Source organism: Camelus bactrianus, chromosome 6, assembly GCF_048773025.1.
Source record: "Camelus bactrianus isolate YW-2024 breed Bactrian camel chromosome 6, ASM4877302v1, whole genome shotgun sequence".
Lineage (NCBI taxonomy): Eukaryota > Metazoa > Chordata > Mammalia > Artiodactyla > Camelidae > Camelus > Camelus bactrianus.
The window spans coordinates 63,158,260-63,181,233 of record NC_133544.1 but is presented as its reverse complement, the minus strand read 5'-3'; the positions used below and the strand labels follow the sequence as shown (position 1 = coordinate 63,181,233).

General features: G+C 41.8%; 1 protein-coding gene across 3 annotated transcripts; it reads right to left on the bottom strand.

Annotated features, from left to right (window-relative positions):
• Positions 1-13,319: 13,319 nt before the first annotated feature.
• HAUS4 (HAUS augmin like complex subunit 4) lies at positions 13,320-21,515 on the bottom strand. Of its 3 annotated transcripts, XM_074365788.1 has the most exons (11): positions 21,106-21,305; positions 19,649-19,904; positions 19,307-19,395; positions 17,199-17,341; positions 16,979-17,110; positions 16,505-16,639; positions 15,461-15,557; positions 14,793-14,938; positions 14,521-14,651; positions 14,119-14,187; positions 13,320-13,789 (listed from the first exon to the last, which is right to left on the bottom strand). In XM_074365788.1, the coding sequence occupies exons 3-11, from the start codon at positions 19,359-19,361 to the stop codon at positions 13,606-13,608; spliced, it is 1,092 nt and encodes a 363-aa protein (XP_074221889.1). In that variant the 5' UTR covers positions 19,362-19,395; positions 19,649-19,904; positions 21,106-21,305; the 3' UTR covers positions 13,320-13,605. The 3 variants fall into 3 exon arrangements, with proteins under 3 accessions (XP_074221889.1, XP_074221890.1, XP_010953013.2); XM_074365789.1 differs by lacking the exons at positions 19,649-19,904; positions 21,106-21,305 and adding an exon at positions 21,455-21,515; XM_010954711.2 differs by lacking the exon at positions 19,649-19,904.
• Positions 21,516-22,974: the final 1,459 nt, after the last annotated feature.

Here is a 22,974-nt window from a genome sequence, read left to right as displayed (position 1 = left end):
GTGGGACTGGCATTTACTTATTGCATATCATACATTATAAGCATAAGCAGTGTTTTTAAAAGTCTTCCTTTCCTTCCTTTTAAAATTTCCTCATTATCTCCTCTCGCCCTCGTTCTCAGGTCTTAATTTGATTGTGTTCTGCAGCTATTTTATGTCAGCTTTTTCCATTACCTAATTCAAAGGTGGTTCTTGTCACTATTTAGGTCCGTCTGAATCCTGAGAAAACTAGGTTAATGGCTGGTGCTCTTAAAATGGACTTTGTATGGGCCCTTCTCGTGAACCTATATCTCAAACACAAAAAGTAAATAAACACCTAAACACACACACACACACACACACACACACACACACACACACACACACACACACACACACACACACACTCTCCCTCTCCCTCTCCCTCTCTGTCTCTCCAGAGAAGACAGAGAAAATGAATTCATGTTGAGGAATTAAGAGTGGAGAGGAGTTATAAACTGCCTGGCAGAGGCCTGAGAGAATCTCTGCATTTTCCTTTGTGGATACTTGCTAAAGGAATGGAAAAGAAGGAAAGAAATGAGGCAAAGACATAGGGAGGAGAAAGGGAATACTGAAGGCAAGGAGCCCAGAGGTGTTGAGGGCCTGGCAAAGGGAATGGAAAGAGAACACAATACAAAAGTCCCTAAGCAGGAGTCGGTGACAGAATTTAGGGACCGACTGACAGGGAGCCTAAGAAAGGGAAGTCTGGGGTTGGTGCCCAGGGTTCTGGCCTTGTGAGACAAGAAATCAGAGAAGCGAGTTTAGAGAGAAACAGGGTTTGAATTTGGAAATGCTAAATTGGACGCCTAGGGGGCGCTGTGTAACCGAGAGTTGGATGAACGGTGATCCGCACCAGACAAGATTTGGAAATGGCCATAAGAGAAGTGGTGACTGAAGCCATGAGACTGAATGAGATCACTGTAGCCCATGGGGGACAGAGTTCTGAGAAGCACGGAACGGGTGTGGATAGGATAAACTATAAGGAGACCTGGGTTCAGTGTAAGTGCCCCCAAAGGATGAAAATCAGAAAGCCAAATAATTGAGAAAATGCTTATGAAGCCTAAAGGAGTTGGAGGTGCTTTGTCCCATCTTATTATTATTATTACTATACTCTATTTCTTAAAACAGTTTTAGATTTACAGAAAAACTGAGCAGACAGTACAGTACAGGGAGTTCTAACATGCCTCAGCTACAGCTTTCTCTATTATTAACATCTTAACATTAGTTTGGTACATTGTTACAATTCATGGACCAGTATGGATACATTATTAGCTAAAGTTCATAGTTTATTCAGATTTCCTGAGTTTTTAATTTAATGTCTTCTTTCTGTTCTACCATCCTATCCAGGATACCTTATTACATATAGTTGTCATGTCTGCTTAGGCTCCTCTTGGCTGTTTCAGTTTCTCAAATGTTCCTTGTTTTTGAAAACCTTGATAGCTTTGAGGAGTACTGGTCAAGGATTCTTCAGGACACCTCTCTAATGGAATTTATCTGGTGGTTTTCTCATGATTAGCCTAGGGTTATGGGTTTGGGAGAGGAAGATCACAGAAGTAAAGTGCTGTTTTCATCACATTATATCAAGAATACATACTATCCACATAATTGATGACTGTCGACATTGACCTTTATCACCTAGTAGAACTAGTGTTTATCAGGTTTCTCCACTGTAAAATTACATGCCTTCCCCCTTCCATTCCGTACTCTTTGGAAGGAAGTCCCTTTGTGCATTCCACACTTAAGGAGTGGGGAGTTATTCTTCCCCTCCTTTAGGGTGGAGTGTCTACAGTATTTATTTGAATTCTTCTCTGCAGGTCTTACAAGTAGGTAGTCGACAGGAAGTGGGTGAGCGCTGTGCCGATATTTTAAGAAGAAAAAGAGTTGTTGGGGAGGCCTGCTTGTTCTCTGTCCTCTCTGTGCCCAACCAAACACTACACTCACAGAAGACTTATTAGATGTTGTTTCATCTTCAGAAGCTAATTATCTGGGCTGTGGACCATCTGTGCTCCTGGCATCTTCCTCCTGATGTCAAGCTGGTGGCTGCTCTGTTGGTTGTTAACTAACCCATCCATGGGTGAAAGGGAGAGAGGAAAATCTATGAAACGGTGGTGTCAGTTTTGCCATGAGTTAAAATAATTTTCAAAACGATTTGCATGAAAAGAGCCTAGAATTTCTGACTGACTTTAAAGTAAGTTTAGATGGGCTGAGTTTCATTTGTCTGTAATGTCTGTGTTTTTTCATTCAGAATGGCCTCCGCTACGTGGCAGGCATGATGCTGATCAGTTCCCAGTAATTCTCTACCACATTGCTCCCTGCCTGTCCTACAGCACTTTCCTTTCCCTTACAGAACAGCAGGGACCATGGCTCTGTCTACATGAGCTACAGAGGAGCAGAAGGGAAGGACTGAAAAAGAAATAAAGAAATAGAGAAACTTTTAAAGGACTTGGTCCCAAGCATAAAGTCAGAGTTGGTGAAGTCTGTCTTATCCTCTGCTTCCCTCTGCTCTGCTCTCCATGCTGAACCCTTGTGCTCAGAAGCATGTCAAGCCCTGCTATACCATAGGCTATAGGCCTTTGCTGGGATGAAGACAGGGAGTGGTGGGTGAGAAAGAGTGTTACGTTCTCCAACAGGAGCCAGTGACCAACAAGCCAGAGCACTGGGAACTTTTCTGGAATGGAAGGAGCACCCACTCCCAGATAATCCTCCCTTCGCCCTCAGGCATGCCTCACCTTCAGGCCCAGTTCTTACCTGCTCCTGTTTTTATGTCCTTCTGTAACACTGCCAGCCAGTCCATTATAAACCCTCCTTTCACCTTCTCCTGAGCTCCCGTCCTGCTCAGCACGCCCCTCCCTCCCCAGGCCCACCTTCACTCACCTCTGTGCCTGCCCAGCCAGCCGCACTCTTCATCACCAAAATAATGGCCCGTTTGACCCTCCTACTGCTCCAAATTGCTTCTTCACAATCAAGGCTGTCCTCCAGCTACAAAAGTGGCAGAGTTACTGAGGCAAAATAATCTCTTCCAATTTGCATTCTCTTCTTTGTCATCTCTATTATACAGTATTTATCTGTCAGAATGAATAGAAAAGTAGAAAGTGTTCTGGAACATGGAAAAAGATGGAAAACTACCCAATTTGTTTATGAAGCCAGAATATACCTAATATCAAAACCTGTCAGAAACAGCACTCCCCCAGAAAAAGCAAATCTATGGACCAATCTCACTTATAAATATAAATGTAAAAATCTTTTAAAACATTTAAGATTAACACATAATACACTATTGACTAGCATAATAATAATACCAGAACCAATTAGGGTTTATCCCAGGAATTAACACAGGGTTAGGTATTGGGAAATTTATTTGTATAATAGGTCAAAAATAAAGCAAACAAGAAAACCATTTGATCATTTTTAATAGTCACCAAAGAGAACACAGTAAGTCAATTCCATTTTCTTAAACATCCTCAATAGTCTTAATATTCTTTACACATAAACACATCTATGTATATATGAAGTCAACAATTTATGTAAAGATAAGATAAAACAGGAATGTCTTGTCTCATTGCTGTGTTATTTAATACTATTCTGAAAAATCCAATACAATAAGACTGGAAATTTTTTAAAAGGAGTTATAACTTTTGGAAAGAGGGAAGTAAATTTATCATTGTTTGCAGATGACATGGTTGTATACAAAGAAAATCCATGAGAATCAGTTCTAAAATATTGAGAATTAATAATAGAACTCAGAGACATCACTTGACACAAGAAAAATATAAAGGGTATCTGTAGCCTTCTTACAAACTAAGAATAACCAGATAGAAGACATAATAAATAACATAGTAGTTAAGATCGTGGGCAGTGGAGCCAGATGTCAAGAGGTTAAATCCCTATTTATCCATTTACTAGCCATGTGAACCTAATGATTCTGGCCTCAGTTTCCTCATCCACAAATTGGGAATGTAAATAATAGTTCTTACCTCATAAAGCTGTTATGAGGATTAAATTAGTTAATATAGTAATGCATTTAGAACCTAACCTACACATAGTAAGCCTTCAATATATATTAGCTATTGTGGCTAGTATTTTCCCATATAGAAGTAACAATAACACCACCATAAAATACTTGGCTGTAACCTTACTGGAAAATGTGAGGAACCTATATTTAGAAAATCACAAAATTTTGCTTAAAGTTATAATGCAAGATTTTTAAAAACTGGAGAGATGAGGCACGTTCTTAGGGAAAAAATGAAGCTCATAAAGACGTCAATTCTTACCAAGTTAATTTCTCACTTTTCCAACATTCAACCACAATTCTAATGGAATCTTCTGTTACTTAATAAAGTGATTCTACCATCCATTTGTAGTAAAAAGCAGACAAGAAAAGCAAAGAAAAATTCCAAAAAAAAAAAAAAAAAAAAGAGGAGAAAGGAGAGGGAATTTGCTCTATATTTTTAGCCCATTACCTCAAACCCTTTGTGAAACAAATAATATATAAATAATTAAAGGCTTCAGTGTGCAGTTGGTACAAACCCAGGTAGAATAAAGAGACTAAACCAACAGCCCAGAAACAGACCAGTTGTATATGTTTACATGTATTATTGAATATATGAATTAAGTTTGTGATAATAATAACAGCTAACATTTCTTGAGCCCTTACTTTGGGTCAGGTTGTATGAAACATACTTTACATTCACAAGAACCCAGTGAGATAGGAAATGTTACTCATCTGTGAGTGAAGCAACTAAGTCTTAGAGAGGTTAAGTGACTTGCCCCATCTAAGAAGGGGTTTAGATGAAATACAAACCTAGGTCAACTGACTCCAGAGTGTTTGCTCTTAACCTTAAGACATATCATCTTGTAATTTTCCTTCTAGAAAGCTAACCTAGACTGTGTTCACAAACTAGGGCAAAGATTCATTAAGAGAAATGCTTAGTGTAGCATTTTTTTTATGATTACAAAAAATGTAAAACAAGTTGGATATCCTATAGGGGCATGGTCAGATAAATCATCCATGCAATAGAATCTTAAGCAGCCGTTAAAATCAGTGTTGTCAGAGAGAATTTAATAACATGGAGAAATGCTCATGATGTGCCATTAAGTGACACAGATTACAAATTGTACATACAGAATGACTTCAATATGTGCAGGGGAAATGTATTTTCCAAATTTTCTACAATAAGCATGTTTATATTATATAGAAAACATTTTTCTAATATGTATAAAACCTGTGACCTCTCTCTAGTCTTTCTGCTTGTTTCCATCCTTTCTTTTATATTTATTTTTCCTTTTTTGGGGTGGGTAATTAGTTTTTTTAAAAATTAATTTATTTTAATGGAGGTACTCCCAGGACCTCACGCATGCTAAGCATCCACTCTACCGCCGCGCTATACCCTCCCCCCACCTTTCTTTCTTCTGAAGACCTAGCCAAGGCCTCCCTCCTCCATAGGCTCCTGTAACTGCCCAATCTTCAGCTGTCACTCCCACTCATAACAATAATGTAGTAGTCCTCCTAGGCAGACTCATATTTTTTATTTTTTTATTTCTGCTTTTTTCCGGTTTCATTGAGAAATAATTGACATACATCATTGTATAAGTTTAAGGCGTATAGCGTGATGGTTTAATTTACATGTATTGTGAAATGATCACCACAATAGGTTCAGCTAACATCCATCTTCTCATATAGGTACAATAAAAAGAAAAGAAAAAAAAAAGTTTCTCCTTGGGATGAGAACTCTTAGGATTACTCTCTTGATAACTTTCTTATATATCACACAGCAGTGTTCACTGTAGTCATCATGTTGTACATTACACCCCTCGTACTTCTTTATCTTGTAACTGGAAGTTTGTACTTCTTGACCAGTGTCCTCCAATTCCCCCTGCCGCCACCCTCCACCTCTGGGAAACACAAGTCTGATCTCTTTTTCTATGAGTTTGTTTTTTAGATTTCACGTACAAGTGAGATCATACTTACAGTATTTGTCTTTCTCTGGGCAGACTAATACGTACTAAGCTCTACCACATGCCAGGTGCTTCAAATATATTTTCTCACCTAATGTTCAGGACATAAATTTGTGGGGTAGGAATTATTAATATACTCATTTTGTAGACGAGGAAACTGAGGTTAAATGCCTTGCACAAAGTTATGCTTCAATTAAATGGAAAAGCCAGAATAAGAATCCAGTTCTTCTGATTCTCAACCTATTACTTTTTCTTTTACAATAGCATTTCCCTAGTGTGGCCCAAGGACCTTGGGGGCCCCTGAGACCCTTTTAGGAGGTACATGAGGATCTCCTACATATCTGTATGAGGCCAGATTTTCTTTATTCAGCCAAAGCCAGATATCACCACAAAAAGCAGAAAAGAGAATCCAGCTCTATTCCACGAAGCCAGATACCAAGGAGACTTGCAAAACTATAAAACAATTTTACTTTTCTCATAAGTTTTTTTTTTTTGGAAAATAGAGTTATTTTTCATTAAAATGTATTATTTATGTTAACATGCAATGGGCTTATTTTTAAATGAATTAATAAATATTTTAAAAATTTCTCAGTTTTAAAAATTTTTTGATTGGGAAAATATTTAGTGGATTAAATATTGTGAACATCTGGAGTATTAGATACATCCTCTCAAAATGTAAGTATCAAATTAGGTGTCAAAGTTAAATTTAAATTACCTGGATTTCTTCTTTGCTTTTCTCTTAACAGTTAAGATCATTCTATATTGTATTCATTTTTTCAATTTTTTTTTAGTTTTAATTTTATTTAATTTATTTAGCGGGAGATGGGGAGAGGTAATTAGGTTTTTATTTATTTATTTAATTTTTGGAGGAAGTACTGGGAATTGAACCTAGGACCTCATACATGCTAAGCATGAGCTCTACCACTTGAGTTATACCCTCCCCTCTAGTTTTTTTGTCTTTAAAATAGTTTTTTAAATGATGTTCGAGTAAACTTCAAGCAAGTATCTTCAACTTTTTCTGAATAAAAAGTTTCCATTCTTGAGACATAGGCTGGTAATTCATATACTTGACATTACTCAGAGGCATTTCATCTGTAGTAGGAAGAGGGAAATTAAATTTCAAAGAATATCAGAAAATCATTTAACCCTTACCCATTTGGTGCCTCCTTCCTTGTGACTGATCCATAAAGCTCTTTTGGGTCTATGTTTGCCACTAGGGATTAAGTTCCGCTTTTATAAAATTGAGATCTAATCAAGATCATATTTAAAGATGAAAGCAGTTGTGAGTGACAAGCTCGGATACTACCTGACTCCGTCTTGGCAAAGGATTACATTCAAGAAACATTCATGCTTAATAAAACCAAATAAATCTTTTTTCTGATATCCTGCAAGAAAAGACCATTGATAGTCTCTCAGTTTTAATTTTTAACATGAGAAATATTCTATAGGTAAAACTGACATAAACTAAAGCTCTTTGGCATCCTTAAAAATTATAAAGGAGTCCTGAGACCATAAAGATTGAGAATAACTGCTTTACAACCAGTCTCCCTCCAAGAGCCTCTGATGTTGTAGATAGGATTGCCGCCCAACAAGGTGATGAAAATTCAAGGCTGTCATGACAGGCACCTTAAAGAAGTAGTAACAAAGTGCTGTTAAATGGGATTTAAATGACAGGGAGATCTTTTCTAGCTGGAATGATAATGAGGAAGCAGAAGTTGAGGTGGGCTTCCAAGATGATAGGATTTTAGGAGCAGAAGAGTTCTTACCAGGTGGGTAAAACCGTAACAAGCAGAGGAAAGCATGAAAGGGTGAGTAAGCCCGCTAGCGGGTGGCGTAGGGTGAGTAGGTGTGCGTGGTGGGGAAAGGTCAGAAAGTGGAGCTCACCATGAGGGCTTGAGTCCCCAGCTAAGCCCCGGGCGCTGTGTTTGGTATGCAGTGGGGAGACCTGACGTGTTTTGAACTGAGAAATGACAACATGAAGTGAAAATTACAAACTACCTGTGAAAAGCAAATCAGAATCATAAAAATTGGCCTGGTGGTGATGTATAAGATGAGATGAGGGGCAGTTAGGACAATCTGCAGGGACCCAAAATGAGGACCTGAGTAGGGTGCAGCAGTGACAGGGGAATGATGCTCATTGGCCACGCTGACTGGTCTCACAAGGTGGCAGGACATTGGAGAGGTCCTCTGGTTCAAGGACTGGCTCCAGCTTGGTGGGTCAAGAGCTTCCGTTTGTTAGAGAGCTCTTACGTCTCCAGCTCCCTGCAACACTCACTAGAGATCAGTATTTATGCTGCATTGCCAGTGGCCATGGGAGGATACTGCTTTCCAGTAGCAGAAATACTCATCTGATATATGGGGCATCCCCTTCCCAGAGTCAGTGAACATGATGTTGTTTGGCGAGCGTAAGCTCGGACCCAGGGCATCAGAGGGTCTCAGGACAGCAGGTTCTGAAGCCAGACTGCTTGGGTTCACCCCAAGGCTCTTCAACTTACAAGCGTGTAACATTGCACAAGGTACCTGCTCTCTCCACACCTTGCTTAGTTTCTCTATTTGTAACATGGAGATGCTATTAGTACTTACCTCAGAAGTGTGCTATGATAATTAAAGGACTTATTACATGCAAATACTTAGAAATCATGTCTGGTACTTAGTAAAGTTCCAAAGCTCTTATTTTATGGAGGGAGCTTGGAACCAGGCCTTGTTCCTGCCCCCAGTGTCAACTCTCTCTCCAGCAACCTAACTCATAGCCCCGGTTCAATGTCTCTTTCAAATAGATTTAGGATTGGATGAAAACCAGAACCTGTGAGTGGGTTTTATATGTGTCAACTTGGCTAGCCAACAGTAACCCAGTTATTTAATCAAACACTAATCTAGGTGTTCCAGTGAAGATGCTCTGCAGATGTGGTTAACATCAACAATCAGTTGACTCTAAGTAGAGTACCCTTGATAATGTGGGTGGGTCTCATCCAATCAGTTGAAGGCATTGAGAGCAAAAGCTAAGGTTTCCCAGAGAAGAAATTCTACTTCAAAACTGCAGCATCAGGTGGGAGAGGTATAGCTCAGTGGTAGAATGCATGCTCAGCATGCACAAGGTCTTGGGTTCAATCCCCAGTACTTCCATTAAAAACAAAAACAAAAACAAAAACAAAACTGCAGCATCACTTCTGCCTGAGTTTCCAGCCTGCAGCCTGCCCTCCTACTTTCAGACTTGCCAGCCCCACAGTCACGTGAGCCAATTCCTTAAAATAAATCTCATTTTATATATACAAATAAATAATAACTATGAATATAGTAAGTTCTATTTCTCTAGAGAGCCCTAGTCTTGCTTTTTGGATAACCCTTTACTAAACCATTTCTAAACACTGAGCTAATCATTTACTTTGGTTACACATTCTTTCCTCAGCCAGGCTTAGTACGTTTGGGTCTTTCTACATTTCAGTTGTATTTTTCTGAAATCAGGCGTTACTTAAGCCACTTTGGCTGGACCTTGGTCACTCGAATATAGACCATCTTTGAGGATAAATTCTTTCTACACATTGCTAACCTCATTCACTATGAGTTGACTCCTATATTTTCACTGTCTCAAGGTATAAGAAGATCTGTCAGTTCCTTTAACAAAACCTAGTCTCGGTCCTCCAAGTTGAGTAATGTGGAAACACCCTTTCAGGGGTGAGGGGCCCCGCAGGGAGGATAAGGCTGGCTTCTAGGGGGCGCCAGGTTCCCTTTATGCGGTGGCTGAGCAAAAATACAGGCAGAGTCATTCCCTGGAGACCCGGATATTCACCCTTTGTTAAGAAACTCGAGGGGACAGATCTTGCTTGTCTGAGAGCCTCTGAGCTTCCTTTTGGAGAGCGATCCTATTCCAAGTTCTGGAGGTGATTTAATTTGCCTCTCATTATGGAGAAACAATCAAGGGATTGTTAATTCTTAATTCTTGGTCAGATGTGATAAAAGGTAAGTGAAGAGAGAGATGAGTGCAAAAGAAAGAAGGGAGGCAGTAAAGGCAAATCTTTTCTGAAAAATGTGAGAGGGAGAGGGCAGCTGAGGTCCAAGATGCTAACGCTCAGCTGTCACTGCCACTCAGCACCTCTGCTCGTCCTTGGGTCCCCTTCCCACCTATTCCACAACAGAGAAGTTTCCTCGTGTGAACCTTCTGCCTTTAGTCAGTTTGAAGAATCAAAGGACCAAGACAGACCACCGCACTGCTCCCTTTAGGCACGCTGAACACTTTTGTGCCCCTTTCCCCGACCATGGAATTGCTTTGAAAGACTTTTTCTGCCAAACTGCATTCATCAGCTCAGCAATTAATTCTTTTTTCATGAAATAACTAGAATTAATACACTGATTTACTCTAATGCCAAAAAAAAAAAAGCAAGGTACTTGAGCAAGATACATATGCAATGGTGTTCAATGAAGCATTTTTGCAATAGGACAAATTGGAAACTATCTATCATGAAGGGAATGGTTCAGTTATGACACAGCCTTACTCTAACAATACCATGAGCTAATGTTTCTGCACACGTTTGCATAATTTTGGAAAAAGGTCTGGCACTATATGCACCAAATCACTGATTACTCTAGATGTGTGGTGTGCGTGTGTGGTTCAGTCTTTTACCTTTTTATTTTTCCAAGTTGCAAAATATTTGGGGGGAGGAGAAGGTAATTAGGTTTATTTATATTAAATGGAGGTACTGGGGATTGAACCCAGGAACCCAAGACCTCATGCACCCTAAGCACCTGCTCCACCACTGAGCTATACCCTCCCCCTTTACTACTGTATTCTTCTGTTCTGTTTGAAATCTTTTCAAAGCACATGTTTGTTTTTAAGACAGTAAAGATTTTTAAAAAATAGTTTATGCAGCACCATTGCAGGCAAATGTTCAATTTTCTGCAGGCTTTTGGAAACACAAGAAATAGCTAACTGACAGACCAGGGGTTGGGGGAGGGTCTCTGGCTTTATTTTTCTGCTGTGCAGAATCCTATTTTATATTTTTTACCACCTGCTTAGTTAATACATTTTATTATGAAAAAAAAAGGAATAGCTAATTGTCCATCCCTGTGCTGCTTAGGGAGCCAGGGCTGGGAACTATTGCCTCAGAAGCCATTTTGCTTTCTCAGGCAGATGGAATCTAAACACTTCTCAAAAGCCAGCTCTCCAGTCTTGGTTGAAGCCATGGGGTATGTTTCTCAAATTTCAGTCATTTAAGATGAAGGCTTTCCTTGGTACATGATTTACTTGTTCCTAACTCTGCCCCTTCACCTTTCTCTTTGTTGCATTTTCCAAAGTTCTATCTCAAACTCACCTCTACAAAACTGAATCAAATCTGCCTTCCCTACCACAGCTCCAACTTGTGATGCCTGATTCACTTCTCTTGGTCCTCTATCACATTTTTTTGCACTTCCTGTTACTTTATATTCTTAGATTTTGTGTGTGTGTGTTCACTATCATCTATAGGTTATAAACATTGAGAATAGGGTCCATTTCTTTTTTTTTTAAATTATTGTCACTATTTAAAACACAATCTAGTATGGTTTAAGACAAATACCTAATTAAATGAGCAAATGCTGAATGCCATAATAAATATCAGGAAGAACTATTTTGAGATGATTGATGTTCATTTCCGGATGCTACTAACTACAAAAGGATAATGTGCTTTCATATATGAGAGAGAGCTGGCAGTTGCCACCTTAACCAGGCAATCAAACTCAGCATAAGTAATGGTGAGACGTTCTGACCTGATATGGCTCCAGGGTGATGTAATGTGAAGTACGTAATGTCATCTATTAAATATTCTTTGCAAGAATGTGCAACCTGAATCTAATAAAGCCAATAGACCTACTTCCACTTTATAGGAAACGTAGGCTTATACCACTGTCCAACAGAACTTTCTGCAATGATGTACGTGTTGTCTGTCTACAGTAACTACCAATCTAGTGAGAGCTGAATTTTATTTCATTTTAATTAACTTAAATTTGAATTTAAATAACTATATGTGGCTAGCGGCTACTATACTGGACAGCAGAGGAACAAGTTTACCACCACAGGAAACAATTAGACAGTGGGACATTCTACAAGGTAACTGGCCTGGATTTTTCAGAAAGTCAATTTCCTTAAAACAAAAAAAGAATGATCTACTTTAAAAGAAACTGTCCAAATGGAATACATGAATCTTTATTGAACCCTAGATCAGGAAAAAAAAAAAAAATGAGGAAACCTGAATATGACTTGGAGAATAGATTTTATGAAATTATTGATTTTTAAGTGTAATAATTTTATTAGTTACAGGCATTGCCCTTATTTTTAGGAATTGTCAGCTTAAGTATTTAGGGAATGAAATGTCATAATGTCTGCAACTTACTATAAAATGGTCCAGGAAAAGAAGTCTGTATAACTCTTTCTATACAGAAAGAGGAGGCAGAAGGAAAGAGGGAGAGAGAGAAAAGCAAAATGTTAGTAATTGTTGAATCTAGGTTAAGAGTATCCTTGTGTTTATCAGACTATTCTTTCAACTTTTCTGTAGGTTTGAAAACTTTCCCCTAAAAAAGCTAGGTTAAAAAAATTTACAGAACTAAGCAATATTGACTATTTCTGAGTTTTTGCAATAATCTATGTTGGGCTGCATCCTGCGGCCCACAAGCCTTGTAGTTGCCGAGCCTCAATTCAAGACTGAAGAAAAGCCTGGAGACAGTGACAGAGACATCAATGGTAATTGGACAGGGGTCTTACACATCGACAGCAAAAGGTCCTGGAGCGACACCTCACCGCGGTCGGCAGACAGCAGGCAGGACATGGCAGCAATCTTCGCAGCTTGGGGAAGAAGGAGGCTACAATTTATAGGGGGAATTGACATCAGGTTGGCTCATCAGTTACCACGGAAACCAGCAGCTGGGGTATGTCCCTCACAGCCCCTCAGATTAAGGACCATCTCGAGGTTAGACGTTTTCCTTTAAAAAACTAGCAGGTTCTGGCTTAATGATTAGAACGAGCGCTAGCTGGGGCAGGAGGTAAACACGTTCACATGAGTAGGGTGCAGGCAATGAAGGTGGAATAGGGGATGTACAGGGAACAAGAGCACAGCCACATAGGAGAATAGCTCCCTACCCACCTTAGTATCCAGCACTCCTCGGGAGAGTATAGTTCTTCCAGAGCAAGCCCGGTTTCAATCCACTCCTGCTCTCTAAGGACGAAGGCTCTCTGATTCCACATGGGCAGGCGGGCACTCCTATCGCCGCCCTGTGTGTAAGCATATGGGTCCGTCCCTGGACCCACTCAGTTCCCCATCCTTATCCATATAGCTTTTCATGTTCTTTTTCTGTCTTTGCCCAAAGGAAAGTGACTAAAATCCTAAGACACGACATCATGACTTTATTCAGGAGATAATTAAATATGGTACAGGGCTGACACTGGCAAATAGCTGTACATAAAATTATATAAATCTGTTACATTTTCCAGAAGAGACTCAGTCATTGTAAACAAGGAAGAAAAATCAGGTGGGAGAGCTTAAACAACTGCAGTGTTCCTAGCAAGCGTCCCCACGCTCCCGTGGGTGAAGACGGCCTCAGGTGGAGGTGGTCCTTTCAGCAGGAGGAGGAGGAGGCACCCCTGTGCAGAAGCCACGCCTTCACCAACGCTCAGCGGCAGGCCTTGCTGAACTCCTGGAGGGCCCAGCGCTTGTTCTCAGTTGCCTGCTTGAGTTGGGTGTACTCTTTTACCAGCATCTCGAACTCCTCCCCAAGGACCTCGTAGGTGTTTAGGACCTGTCGGGACTTCTCCATGTCCTGCTCTTGTAGGCGAATGGCCCCCTCCAAACGGTCCCTAAGAGCCCAGGCACAGAGGATACAATATAAGGATCTGGCCCCTCAGAAAGTAGACAAGAATGGGAACACGTTAAAATGAATGAGCCTGGTGAGGAGGGTATAACTCAGTGGTAGAGTGCATGCTTAGCACGCACAAGGTCCTGGGCTCAATCCCCAGTACCTCCATTAAAATAAATAAATAACCCTAATTACCTTCCCCCACCTCCAAAAAGAAGTCTTTAAAAAAAAAAAAAGAAAGAAACTAAAAAAAAAAAAAAAAAAAAAAAGATCCTGGAGGGTATGGGAACCAGCTCTGAATAGCTGTACCAGGCTCCTGGGAGTACTCACCTAATGAGACGATGAACTTCCACTTTCTCAGCAGTGTAAGTGTCAGACAAAATCTTTAGCTCTTCCATCCTGACCAAAGGAAAAAGGAACTGTCAAGATGAGGCTCCCTAGGACTGGGACACAGGACCTGCCCATGGTCAAGGTATGGGCTGAGCAGTGACCGGATAAACAAGGTCATTCTGAATTCCTGAGCAATTGGGCTCACAGTAAAGCACCTATTTCAGAAGGCTTTGAAATAAAAGACTCAAGACTGTTGAAAGCTTTGGGGTAATCCAAAGGCTAATACTGCTATGTGACACTTACTGAACACCCACAGGGCGGAGAGGAGAGAGATGAGGGCGAGGGTTGGAGGGGCTGGTGTGTGAGACAGAGTCCCTCAGACCCACGGGGGTCCCAGCTCACCGCAGCTTAAGGATCATGGCGCTGCACTTGATCTCTAGGTACTGGGCATTGATGCGGTCCAACTCAGACTGAGTCTTCAGCCGGTGCTCCTGAAGGAGCCTCTGCAGCAAAGCCAGGCAGCGCAGAAGCACCTGAGCCCCCAGGAGGCAGGAGGAAGAGGGTGGCAACAGAAGACAGTAAAAAAGAAGGCAGGTCAGAAATTCTTGGCTTCCCCAGAGGGGCCCCGGGGTCAGGATGAAAGAGCAAGGAGGCCGCCCCCCACCCGGGCAGACCTGGGAGTAGGTGGCACTCTTCTTCTCCAGCAGCACCGTCTGCTCCTTCTGCCGGCTCTTGGCATCCTGGCACTGCTGCTTCTCATCCACCAGGACCTCTGCGAGGTTCCACACCTTTGCTGCCTTCAGGGTTTCACTGTCTGAATCTGGGCAAAGAGACAGAGGGCTGGACAGGAAGACCCTAATTGCTCCTGCCCTTCTAAGGCCACTTTTCAGTGCCCCTATCCTACATCTCACCCTACAAATTCTGTCTTCCTCCAGACTTTCTTCTGATGGCCTGTTAAAAATGGCCCTGTTCTCATAAATGAGTTCTCTCTACTCTTACTTTTGATTCCAGACTTGGCCCTTAATTCTTCAATCATAGAAATAGAGACAAGGCGAACACCTATCAGCCTGAACTTTCCTCCCTATTTTATTCTGATTCTCTTGAGAAGGACGAACTCATCCTTTCCTGCAGCAAGAGGACACTGCTGCTCGGCACCTGGCCGAAGAAAAGGAGTCCTTACAAAATCCCTTGCTTTTGTTCTGCTGGCAAGGAGACAGACAAATAAACATTTCCAATGCTTCCCAGCTTCTGTCCCAAATCTAAAATTCAAACACATTATTCTCAAAAGGCTCTCAAAAGGCTCTCTGAAGGCCAGCTGTGAACACAGAGAGCCGGCACACACCTGAACTGGGATTGTGGTAGCAGAGCAGAGTGAAACATTTCTTCTTGAGCTGCTCCTCCACTTCCTGCGGGAGCCGGGCTCTCATCCACACAAAGTCCTAGAGCCAATCGAATTAGCACAGGATAGAATGACTATCAAGATCCCACACTGATGAAAATGTGAGGACCTAGGGGCGCAGAGAGCAGCTCTCTGGAGAGCAGCGTGGCAGTAGGTGCCAGTGCGTTCTATGTGTGGATCTCCCGACCTGCTCATCTCACTTCAAGCACAAACACTCGGGAAATAACCACACAAGGGCAAAGACACATATGAACTAGCCTGCTCATATCAGTGTGGTTTCTAACAGCAAAAATGTAGAAACAGCCTTAAATTACTATCAATCAATAAAGTTAAGCTAGGGAACTATATTCAATATCTTGTAATAACCTATAATGATAAAGAATATGAAAAATAATATATACGTGTAACTGAGTCATTATGCTGTACACCAGACTCTAACACAACATTGTAAATCAACTATCAATAAAGTATCAACTTCGATAAAATAAATAAATAAATAAGGTTAAACAAATTACACTACATCCATACAATGGAATCCTGTATGTGATTTAAACTAATGATATAATAAGAAGACTGAGCACTAACCATGTCCCTGGACACTGTGCTTAGAATGCTTCAGGAGGTATCTTATTTACAGTTATTTGAGAAATAATATATATACTTGAAAATAATAATATACTTTAAAAAAAGTCCAAAAATATACTACGTGAAAATGGATTATACTCTCCATACCAGCACGGAGGGTATAATACCATTCATGTCAAACTGTAGACAGTAATACTGCATTTATTGCTAAATGTAGTATTTCAGCTTTTACCTTCATCCTTGTAACGTTTTTCTTATTTATCTGAGTTCGACCCCCACGAACATGTATTGTTTTTACAGAAACAATAGAGCTTAACAACAACAACAACAAAAAATGTTTAAATATACGGGAGAAATTAAGCCATTTCGCTTCTTTAGTCCCAATATCTGCCCACCCCCAACCTCTGAGGGCGGCATGAGCTGCAGCAGGTCCGCCTTCTCCAGCCCGAGCAGTGGAGGTGCCTCCCCATCCTGGGTAGGACCTAAGAGCCGGGCCAGCTCAGTCACAAGGAGCCGCTGTTCAAGGGTCTCATGAAACTGAGAGAGAGAATAAAAGACAAAGAGGTTACTAGAAACCTTCTCCCATCCCACCTCCTCCATCCTCATGAACCAGTTCTTCACACGTTTTCAAAGTCCTCACATACGTCATCCCCTGCAGATAACTTTCCAGCTGCCAGTGCCTTCTCCTGTCAATCTTTCTTTTCCAAACCCTGACAACACACTTACCTCTTTTCCCATAACTATAGTCCCTTTCTTTTTGGACACCCATTATTCAAAGCTCCTATTTCCCCCAGATCATATAATCAGTTGAAGCCACAGCTGGCCTGGTCATTCCTACAGCTGGTACCAACATCCCTTTGATCTCTCCTGCCTCACCTTTTTGTCCTCAGAAGTTACACTTGTGTCTTGTGTCTTCACATAGTAGTCCACAAGCAGCTCTTGAATGACTCTCTGTAAAATCTCAGACCGCAACCATGTTGTCTTATGTAGTCGCACTTCCTTCCATGCCTAGGAAAAAAAAAAAAAATCCCAGCTAGAACTCTCCCTCCGAGAAGTTTTCCTTCCTCCCTATCAGCCCTTCCTGCAGGGCTCTTACCTGAGCCTGCTCCTTTGCCAGGGTGAGGCTTAAGCCACTCTCATCCATGTGCTGTGAGAGACTCAGCAGCAGTTTGCTGAAGTGTGGGTTCTGTAACAGGTCCTCTTCACTCAGGTTACAAGGAGGAAGCTGTTTGCTGCACACTTAACGGCACATCCCCGAGAGGGACAGAAACATAAAGAAGGTATGGACTCTTAATTTATATAATTGGGCATAACTCTTAGCTTAATAGTCATGTGCAAAACCCCCCTAGGTTTCTGGTAGGGGAGTTTTCTAAATCTAATAAAATTTTTTAAGAAATCCACAAATAAACTAGAGGCAATACTCAAAGTAACAAGCATTTATATTATATACAGGACATTAATCAAGAATTAGGGAATGAGTCTCTTAAAAAACTAAGATCTTAGAAAATGGAAATGCAGTTGGAAAATATTAGACAAACCGAATCAAGAATAAGGAATTCTTTGGTAGGAATCACCACAGTACCTAAATGCCTCATTCACACAGAATAACTAGAGTTCTTGAGGAAGGGGAAAAAAACACATGTAAAGTTTCAACTTTGGATGTGATCTCTAGTCACATAAGCAAGACTGAGAGAAGGTATATTCTTAAGAGTAAATAAAAAATTTAGCTAACCAAATTCTCCTTATTGTGAATAGAGTTGAGTAACCCACGTGGATGCAGAACAGCACACACACAAGAAAACGTGCAAAAAACTGGGATCCTATGGTCATTCCATATGCTCAAGGGGCTTTTTTCCCCTCTCTCTTTTCTCACATGCTTGCTGCTAGGTTCTCCTGTTTTAGTCCTAATTACCAAACACTTAAATTTCCTTCTTTGGACCATCACACCAAAGTCCTTTTAGAGAATAAGAAATCTCTTTGGGGGTGTAAAGAAAAGGGAATCCTCCCTACACTGTTGGTGAGACTGTAAATTGGTGCAGCCACTATGGAAAACAGTATGGAGTTTCCTTAAAAAACAAAAAGTAGATTTACCATATGATCCAGCAATCCTACTCCTGGTCATATATTCAGAGAAAACTCTAATCCAAAGATAATACATGCACCCCAAAATTCACAGCAGCACTATTTACAACAGCCAAGACATGGAAGCAACCTAAATACTCATCAGCAGATGACTGGATAAAGAAGATGTGGTATATGTATACAATGGAATACTACTCAGCCATAAAAAGGATGAATGTCATTTGCAGCAACATGGATGGACCTAGAGATTATCATACTAAGCGAAGTAAGTCAGACAGAGAAAGACAAATACCATATGCTATCACTTATATTTGTGAAATGTAAAATATGATACAAATGAACCTATTTACAAAACTGAAAGAAACTCACAGACATAGAAAACAAATTTATGGTTACCACAGGGGAAAGTGGGAAAGGTTGGGGTAATTTAGGAGTTTGGGATTAGCAGATACAAACTATTATATATAAAATAGATAAATAACAATGTCCTACTGTATAGCACAGGGAACTATACTCAGTATCTTGTAATAAACCATAATGGAAAAGAATATAAATATGTAAATAACTGAATCACTCTGCTGTACACCAGAAACTAATACAACATTGTAAATCAACTATATTTCAATTAAAAAAAAAGAAATCACTCTTTTTTCCCTCCAAGGCATTGAAAGATCAATATGGAAATGGTCAAAATATAGAAGATTTAATTCTCAAAGGATTCAAGATATAGAAAGGATTTGATATATGGAAAGAATTCAAGATATGGAAAGATCTGAGATTTTAGAGAACAAGATATGAAAAAATTCAAGACACAGGGAGGAAGGTTGCCTTTAAAAAGTTCACTGGCCACCTGTGTCTTCAGGATATGCTTGCTAACATAGCATGGGAGCATCTTGAAATTTAAGTCTAGCACAAGCAGGGACTGAACAGGAGTCGGTGTAACCTGTCTTCCAGTAAGAGTGTTTAAGAATTTCATGTTTTCTAGTTTCCCTAGAAACTTAGGCTTCTGTGAGAGAAACCATATTGGTGAACATTATAAATCCTTTTTATTATAGAAGGCAAGAGCAGGGATAAAATCTCTCTGGGTAAGTTCTCAAACCTGTTGCAAATGGCTACCCTTACCTTGCTGCAGTATTTCCATCCCTTCTCCAGGTGAGCAGAAATCCCCGGATGCCATCTGATTTTCTTGAGATTCTTATCTGTGGAACCGACTAAAAGAAAACAGAAAGATAAATAAACCAGCTGGCTGCTCTAGGGAGAAAACTACCTTGGATTTGAATTTCTATTGTCTGCAAGCTGGGGAGGATGACCCTCAGGGATGCTTCTTACAGGGAAGGACTGTCTCACACATCCTGGGTCCTGTCTGAAAAGGAGCCTCCTTGGGAAAGAAAACTTGCCAATTCACAAGTCTAAACAAAAGGGTGTCTGCTCCCCCCCTCCATTATGTGTAAGGTTAAAACTAACCTGCTGCTTTCTAATTATGAGTGAACTGGGGGAAAAGGTGGGGTGGGAATCAAAGGTCTGCTTTTTCTCTCCAGTCAAATAACTCAGCTATCAAATTCCACAATAATTTCTTGCACTTCTTTAAATTGTCCTTTCATCTGAGATCTGTTGGTAGTTTTTGATCATGAACTCTAAAAACATCCTTCAGGAGTGACAAATCATTCCACACTTGGACAACACCAACTGGTTTTCACATAACAGCATTAATAAAGAGCACCTGGAGGAAAGAGCATTACAATTAGATTGACAGGGAGGTCAGTGCCAAAAGAAACGCAAAGGTGTATTAATGCGGCTGAGGCCTGGACGCGACGTGAGCTGTCGGTGTTTTGCCAGAACACGGAGTACACTGAAAAGAATGACATCAACACAAAGGGGCAGTAAAGATGGGCACAGTTTGGACTTTGGAAACAAAATTCTTCCCTTGACATTATTTCCCCCTTTTTTTCTTCCACCCCCTCCTCTCTGTAAAGTATCAAACTCCAAAGGGCAGCTGAGACTCCCAGAGCAGAACAGACACAGAAGGTTATTATGATTTAACACTTCATGTTCACAGAACATTTGGTTTACTCCCTCGTTTTATGAGTAACATCAAAGTAACTACTCATTTGTTTTGTAACACGGTCTAGAGGGGGACGCAGCTGACGACGAGTCGGAATGCTAGGACTTAATTTGCAGCTCAGCCGTTGCTTCTCTGTGAATTTAAGGGAAAGGCTTTTGTGCGCCGAACTTTTTTCCACCTGCAAAAGTGAGATAACGATTCCTGCCTTGGAAGAGACATTAAGAATTAATAAGACAATCGACTTGTCAACAAAAGCCACTACTTAGTTAAGCTCAGTGTTTTAGCAATTCTGTGTATCACTGATCTAAGCCTACAAATAAATTGTGCAGGCAAATTTCGCCCAAGGAAATGAGGACCAACCCAAATTTCAAAAAAGTCAGCTGTTCTTCCCTCCCTAGGGGAACCACCCACTTGGGGTTTTTTAGGGTGTTTGGTTTTTTTTTTTTTTTTTTTTTTTTACTCTTTTAAAGCGTTACAGGGCGTGAACGGTGGCGGCAATCAGGCTCGATTCTCCACCCTTTGCACTCAGACGTGTTAAAACGCTGCTACAAGGACCCAAGCATTTAAATGTTCTGACTCAGGCGTCTTTTAAATTCTTTGAGCTGTCTTTACACGCTGCACTGAACGTTAAATTGATTTTACAGGTATTTTCACAAGATGTGACCCTTACAGGGCCCTAGATGAATCAAAATGCGGATCGGGCTCTCCGGCGCCTACTTTCCTTCCGTCTGGGCGGCCAAGGATTCCCAAGGGCGAGGGCAGACGGGGGACTCGGGGCCGGAGACCGGGGAACTGCCCGGTTGACCCTCCCAGCGCTCCTCCTCCCCGCAGCGCCGCCCGCCGACCCTCCGATGCAAACCTGCACAGCATGGGGCAGCGGAAGCTCCCGAGGCAGGGCCGAGGGGGCTGGGCTGGGCTGGGCAGGCCGACGACGGCAATACCGGGCGCCCGCCCGCGCCCGGGATCCGGAACCTGCCCCTCGGGCCAGGCGCAGGGGCTGCGGGAAGCTAGGCCCGGGAGGACCGCGCGGGAGGCCGCGCGGGAGGGAGGAGAGGGCGGGGCCACGCTCGAAGCGGGAACGGCAGGCCCCGCCCCTCCCCGGGCGCGGGCCCTGAGACCCCAACCGCCTGCGAACCAGGTCTTGGAGGCCAGGCTGGGAAAGGGGGTCGTCGTAGGAAGACTTCTTTGCCTTTCTCCTGGGTACCTACCCCTGTTGAGAGCAGACACTGAGAAGATGGTAATAATGGCCAACTTCTACTGAGGGCCTACGATGAGTCAGACACTCTGCCAAGCGTTTTATTCGTCTTGCCCCGCCCCGTTGAGTTCTGACGGCGTCCTGTGAGGAAGTCTCTCTCATACCCATTTCACAGAGGGAAAAACTAAGGCGCAAAGAGGTTAAATGGCTTGTTCAGGGTCGCGGCTTGCAGCGTGTAAACCTGACCCAAGGGACCTCTGAGCCTTCCCAGACCTGCTGCCCATCCGGAGCCTGCCTGCGCGTCTCCTCACTCAGGCGCCAGCCCTGCCCCTTGGGGGTGGGCTTCCTCTCCAATTTCCTCCCCCAGGCTCCTCCTCTGCCCTCTCCTTTACCTCTCATCCTTCATTAATGCCTCTCTCTGTCTTCTTCTTCTTTTTTTTTTTTTTTTAACTATAAGGACATTTATTGTTTGCTTAACAAGAAGTCTGGAGCTGCGTGTCCCGAGGCTTTTACTAGCTCCCTAGTATCAAGGTTCTTTGCAGTTCTCTTTGCAATCCCCTCATGGTCACAAGGTGGCTCAGAAGTCCAAGAAGTACATCCTATCAACAGCACCCCAAGGAGGAAGGAAGGGGAAGAGCCTTCTTCCTATAACAGTCAGGGAAGAAAGTCTCCCTGAAGCACCAGCTGACTTTCCCATATGTCTCGCTAGCCAGATTGGGTCATCTGCCCATCTCTAGACCAATGAGCCGGAGGATGTCTTTTCATTTGCCCCCCAGATCCACGTACTGCACTTCAACACCCTAGGTAGAAGGTAAGGACTACTAAGGACTTAAGTGTTCCCATATTCCCTGACGGGTTCCAGCCAATGGGGGATCCCAGCAGGAAGTGGCTGGGAGAGAAGATAGTGATGGGAGGAGGAGGACAGTTCTCCTGACTTCCTTTCTGGCCTTGACCTCAGGCTGGCTATGGACTTTGACCAAAGTTCATTGCTCCTCTCAAGGAGGTCTCCGCACCTCTCTTTATCTTAATCCCTGCCATACTCTTTTTTCAGAGCTGACTGGAACCTTGTCATTAGGTGAATTATTTTAAAAGTATTTGATGCTAAGTATATTGCACCAAGGTTATCAAATCTCTTGCATCAGAGAAGAAGCTGACTGCTGGTGTTGGGAAGGAATCTCAGGGCTGGGTGTGCTGGGTGGCAGAGAACTGAACCTTTCCTTCTAGTCCCAACTAGAGAATTCTGCTAGCAATATATAGAGGAATTGTGTGATCCAGTGCAGAAATTTTATATCCCTGGTCATCTTGTCAACTGCCACCTTTCATGCTTAATATTAAAGTGCTGTCATTTTCTCAGGCTTTTAAAAATCATTTATGCTTCCTCGGTTCTGTATTGCAGCATCATTAAATACCAGGCATAATGTCCCTAACAAACGGCACTTGGAACAAAATAGCGAGCACGCTTTGGTGACTCAGAGCTGATCAGAAATCTACTGAAATTTCGTGTCTCATATTTGCCAACTTTTCTAAAATGGT